The 6,206-nt window shown below is 34.8% G+C and overlaps 1 protein-coding gene across 4 annotated transcripts in view; it reads left to right on the forward strand.

The window, feature by feature from the left end:
• LOC110452111 (NXPE family member 4-like) overlaps window positions 1–5,798 on the forward strand; it is a 41,182-nt gene extending 35,384 nt beyond the window's left edge. For all 4 annotated transcript variants that reach the window (XM_021500442.1, XM_021500441.1, XM_021500444.1 and 1 more), the window contains 2 exons: window positions 134–180; window positions 1,243–5,798. In XM_021500442.1, the coding sequence (XP_021356117.1) occupies window positions 134–180; window positions 1,243–2,042 (847 nt within the window). In that variant the 3' untranslated portion in view covers window positions 2,043–5,798. The remainder of the gene's footprint in view (window positions 1–133; window positions 181–1,242) is intronic.
• Window positions 5,799–6,206: the final 408 nt, after the last annotated feature.

Raw genomic sequence — 6,206 nt, forward strand, 5'->3', positions numbered from 1 at the left:
CCCCCCCCCCCCCCCCCCCCCTTGAATTTTGGAGAAAAAAACCCAGATAGGTCTCTGGATCCGTCATTGGACAGTACTAGTGCGCGTGGATTTTAACTATCATGCGTTTTATGTGAGATTGATTTCTGTTTAGATATAAGGATGAACTGCTGAAGCAGATCCATGTGACTATTGTTCCAAGTAAGTGTTTTATTACCTATCACTTTATTAGATACATTGTAAACTATTATTTCGATTTTATAATCAGGACAGAAATTATTTGGTATATTTCATTTTATTTATATTCGGATAAGCTGTCATATAAACATCGGTAGACTAGACAGCCTGAGGATAATATGTTTAATTTCACAGGTAACTGCATACATGTGTCCAGAATACAGTTTGCTGTTAGCTTGCTGTTAAAGTATAATGATGTAAAAGTACACGAAAAAGATTGATCGAATTTTTTTTCAACTTCGTCAATATTTTTTTTTTAAATACCAGATTCCACAGTGAGTCAGTACACTATTTGTATAGGTACATTGTACTAAATTGTATTTGTATTGTTTTACGACCAATCGACAATTTGAGTCGTTTAGGGCCAAACAACAACCTAAAAAATAGACATTCACAAAAATCTGAATACATAAAAACCAGAAACAAAATATTAAAATGTGTAAAAATGTCAAACTACAATGTATATCAATATCAGAGCGTGTCTGAGTTGCCCTTTACAAGCACTTGAATTCAATATATTGTTAAGCATGGAACGGTCTGGGCAAACGATATTGGCAGTGGTAGATATTAAAAGACGAAATAGTAAAGGAGTAAAGTTTAAAACTTAAGCGCAAATAAAATCACTTAGCTAAGAAAACGAAGCAAACTTTTTAGAAATTTAAGATTTCCCTATAGTTTGAGGGTCGCCGCTTGACAGCTCTTGACTCGACACAATTCTCGATGCAATACATTCGTTTTATTATACTGTTACAGTATATGCATTTTGGCAGTAGTCATGGCATAGTTCCTAAAAGACAAAATTAACAAAGGATTGCAATATCCCATGGAACTCGAACATCAGACGCAACTAATCTTAGTCATTAAGCTTAGCGTTAATGCTGTAAAAGTTTCAAGGAAACCTAGATAACAATAATAAATTGTCTTCAGTATTGAGATATTGTCTCTTCAATTCAAGTTTGGTCAATTTTTTTTTTATTTTATCTAGTTTTAATTACTTCACTGATGAAACACATCTACTTGTTTTAGGCTCCAAAGGAGATCTAGACTATCCGACGCCTTCCACTCACTGCAATGTATTGCCTCGCGCCTTCACATGGAACAGTAGTGTACCGTCAGGCTTCCTCTACAGGGGAGTGTATCACAACCTTCTCTGCCAGCCCACAGTAGACCGAAGTAAGGAGAAGTATCTGGTGTGTCTTAAAGACAGACCTGTCATTTCGATTGGTGATTCAACAACCAGGCAGTGGTTCTTCCGTCTTGCGTCTTTCTTAAATATCAAGGATTCGGCACATATTTCAGGTCATGCATGGCAAAAGTTCGCCCGTGCGTATAACACCACATTGGGATTGGACACTGAATGGCAGCCGCACGAGCTTCCCTTCCACGGGTCACCGGGGTCAGATAGGAAAACCGTTAAGTCTGTAGCCCACAGACTGGACAAAATCCCGGGAAACAGCTCTGCCATTGTAATCATCCACTGGTATGCCCACATCGCGAGGTGCTGTGATCACGTAGATTTAAGGGATCACGTGCGACATGCAAAGGCTGCCGTTGTGAGGCTTCTGACGAGGTCCCCGGATGTTCAAGTTTTCATTAAAGGTCCTCACCTCATAACATATATCAATGCAAACAAGCCATATGCCTACATTGGAATGTTCGTGGAACAGGTTTTACTGGAAGAGTTCAATGATTTACTGGACAAAGTAATTTACCTTGACCAGTGGGACATGTCAGTGGCAACCGAAAACGTCAATATTCATCCAAATACACTGTTGGACGATATATCACTGAATAATCTGATCAATTTTGCATGTAAAGCAAGTTAAAGCTTGTTGTTTATATAGCCTTTCAGGGTTAAGTGTAATTGTATATAGAAACCTCGACAGTTTGTGCTTAGAAGTTTATCCTTCTATAGAGTAACAAGCAATAAGTTAATCAATTTTCTTGATGTATGCAGATGATATGGTGCTATTGGCCGACAATGCTGAGGGTTTCAAAAATACTAGATACGCTAATAAGATTAAGTGCCTTATAGTAATCACAATGTCCGTCAACAGTTTAAATTCTCGAGAATATCTCTAAATCCAAATGACTAATCTTTCTGAAACTGACAGGTGATACAGAGTGAAAAGTAGATGTGCTGTTTTGTTAACGTTTCACTCCCAATACGATCATCGACCAACAGTTCACTTTAAGCAAATGACATTATCGAAATATTTCAATTTCAACGTGTCGGTTTTGGTCAAACATCAAAAGATGCATTACCAATGCTACCAACTCTTCACTGCTTTTATGTAAGGATTTTGCGTTGATTTAGTTCTATTTCGATTTTCCTACGAATGCAAATGGAATATGTACATTCACATTTTTTAACCATACGTTCAAATCTCATAACTTTTGCAAGCATGTCGCAAAATCATATTGAGTAGACAAACTCTCGTTCAACTAGTATTTGTTGTATCATCCAAGGTTTACCTAAATGGCATTCAATACCATTTTACATAAAACGAGAGTTGGCTTATTCTATGAAATTGCCAGAAGATATAGAAATGCGTATATTATATCTAGCTATAACGAGGCCTTGCTAACCCTGTCGTATTGGTATTAATATGATGTGAAATATTTTTCTTTTTTCAAACCTTACATTTTTTTTAATCAAGTTTATTCACAATTAACACAATTGACATACTATACATAAACTCACACATTCACAAATTGAAAACCTTATTCATATCTATTCAAAATACTTAATATATGCTAGTTCGTGTACATTAAAAACTCACATCATATGTTTAACACACACATTAACATGTTAAGCTGCTAATTGCATGTTACATACTGACCTACTGTTGATCGGAAATTAATACATATATTGCACTCGCACCTTTGACATAACTCGCATATTAACAAAAATATCGGACTCACTCTTTAATGTTTTAAGCTGGCACATTCTACCACTTTCTGCCCAATTTCTAAAAATTAATAGGTTTTTCTTAAACAATAACTTATGGTTAAAAAATACACTTTGGTTTTAAGTTTATTTTTTGGAAATATTGTTGTATATTCTTAGTAATATTTGCCAGTGTACTAGTGCCCCCTCATATATTGATGGTATTTTTAGGGTTAGACTTTTTGTACTAATGCATTTACATAAAAAATAGTTAGTGCAAAATTTCATTTCACAACTTTGTAACCAATATTTTCCCAAAATATTCCATGTATCAGTTTCACTGTGTATAATTCTGTATATAAGTTGTATTCTACTAATTTTTATGATTGTGTTTATATCAATCATTGATAACCCCCCTTTTGCTCGTTCCGAGTAGCATGTTTATTTTTGATACTTTGTTAACTTTGCTGTTTCATACATATTCATATATCAAATATTGATTCGTCTTATGAATTTGTCTACTATAGTATTTTGATTTAGTTCATATCTGCATAATGAGCACATAATGGATTTTACTATTAAGACTTTCTTTTTAGCAAGAGACCTCTTTTTTCCATGTAATGATGTTTTCTATTTTACTTTTTTATCATCGAATTTTTTGTTCTTGTCATGTAATATGCCTAGTGCTTTAACATTACCTTTCGTCCAAGTTTTAGCTCTAACGTTTGGAGGCTTCTATACGACCTATATATATCCCTTTAGTCTACTTAAGATGACCTTTTGCACCTGAAGCTTTCTCGTATTTGTTCAGTACTTCAAATATTATTGGTATTGACTATTCTTTTCCTATAAATAATGGCGAATCGTCTGTAAACATGCTTATTTTTGCTTGACGTTTCATTTTATTTACCTCTGGTAAATTGATACCTTAAATATTTTTAATGCTTCTAATCGTGCAAGTCATAGGTTCCGCTTGCAATATGTAGAGCATCTGTGATGAAGGGCATCCCTGTTTTACTGATCTACTGGTAGCGAAGAATTTTGATAAATGAACGTTAATGAGCATACAACTTTGAGACTTTTTTATACGTCATAGTAACATTTAGCCATCTGATCATATTTTCCCAAAAATTGATTTTTTTTCCAACCATCCCCATTCTTCTCTGTCAAACGCTTTTTGTTGGTCTTCAAAGCTTATTGCCCCATCTTTGTTTTCTGAATCTACACATTCCATTATATCTGATATCAATCTTATCGACTCTTCTATTTTCCTTCCCTTGATAAATCCGCTCTGATCTCCATGTATTATTTTGGGCAAAATGGGTTAAATCGCAAAGCTATTTTTTGGTAATCATCTTATAGTCGGTATTTGAATGTGTAAGTGGCCTCCAGTTCGCAATATCTTGTCGTTCTCCTTGTTTATACATACATGAAAGCGTAAGTAATCCTTTGTATTGGGTTGTTGATAATTCTTTTTTATCAAATATCTCTCGTACTATCTCTATGAATTTTTTCTTAATTGTATTCCAATACATTTGGTAAAAATGTTCGGGTATTCAATCTGTCCCTGGAGATTTATTTTTTAAGGGTATTATTGGCTCCTAATATTTCTATTTCTGTAGGGTGAGTTTCACATTTATCCCTAAAATTGTCATTAACTGATGATTGCATATTTAGTAATAGCTGTTCTGCTTCCCCTTCATCCCAAACCTCTGTAGTATAAAGTTTTTGGTAAAAAATGACTTATTCATTTATTATTCTATTAAAATAAAGCTGTAACAACCATCTGTGCATTAAGCCGTTCTCCATAGTTTTTGTACTCTCCTTACTGTTTCCAGATTGAAAAATAAGCGCTTAATATTTTTCCCTTCTTCATACCATTTTATTCTAGATCTGATTCTTGCGGCTCCCGATTTATCTCTATAATGTTTTTCTATCTTTTCTTTAAGTCTTTTTGATCTTATCGCATCATTTGCCATACCCATATCTTAACTCAGTTGTAGTTTTCTCACTTCTGACTCCATTTTCTGGATATTGTCTTTCCGTGATAAGCTATATGCTTTACACAATTTTTGGATTTTCAATTTTGTCATATCCTACCATTCTCGTTTGCTATCAAAATGCGGTATTGAATTTTTCCAGTTTCCCCAGAAAGTCTTAAAGATGTCCCTGAAATGGCTATAATTTATAGTTTTTGTGTTCATTTTCCAATACCCTTTACCTCTCTCCGCTTCATGTAAATTAATAGTTATTTATGGCGGTCCAAAGTGATCATTTCTGGTAAATTGACAAATATCTAGCATTGTTTTAACTACTAGGGCGTCTAAAGAATTTTTAATTGTGGAATAGTCTAATTTTGCATATTATCCTTCACTATTAAAAGTGATCCTTACAATCTTGATATCCCTAAACAAGGTAGCAGCAGGCGTTAATGATCATGTTTATATTATATATTATTATATAATTGTAGTATTATCTTTAGTGGCTATATTCTGGCTCTTTTTTCCGGTGCGGTGATGTTGAGTTAAACCCTTGGCAAACGTTAGACATAAACACGTCATCTTCTTCTTCAAACTAAAACTCAAAAGTATATCAAATCTCACCAATTAATCTTTTGTTTACTTGATTTATGGAGGCACAGTAGTCTAGTGGTAGGACGCCGGGCTCGTGACCGAAAGGTCGCGGGTTTGAGTCACGGCACTGTTTTGTATCCTTGAACAAGATACTTTACTCCGCTTGTTCCAGTTTCAGCTGTAAATGAGTACGTGGTTGAGAAGAGCTTGAATTGTTGAATGCTAGCTGTGAGCGCCCAAAATGGCAGCACCGGCTGTATGTTCCCTAGGGAGTTGAGAACAATATTGGCTGGTTGCAAAGGCCCTATAACCCCGGATAGTAGTTAGTGAACCGCTTTGAGACGAACTTTGAACTACGTTGTGACAAAGCGGTACATAAGAACCTTGAACTATTATTATTATATTATTGTACAAAGCCTAAATTACAAACTAGATATATTTCACACAGAGCTACGGGAATGTAGTATATAACATTTCACAGAGACTTGGCTGAGTCGGATGGTAGTGTGTCGTTAAATCCTACCGGG

Source organism: Mizuhopecten yessoensis, unplaced genomic scaffold, assembly GCF_002113885.1.
Source record: "Mizuhopecten yessoensis strain PY_sf001 unplaced genomic scaffold, ASM211388v2 scaffold6411, whole genome shotgun sequence".
NCBI classification, from domain to species: domain Eukaryota; kingdom Metazoa; phylum Mollusca; class Bivalvia; order Pectinida; family Pectinidae; genus Mizuhopecten; species Mizuhopecten yessoensis.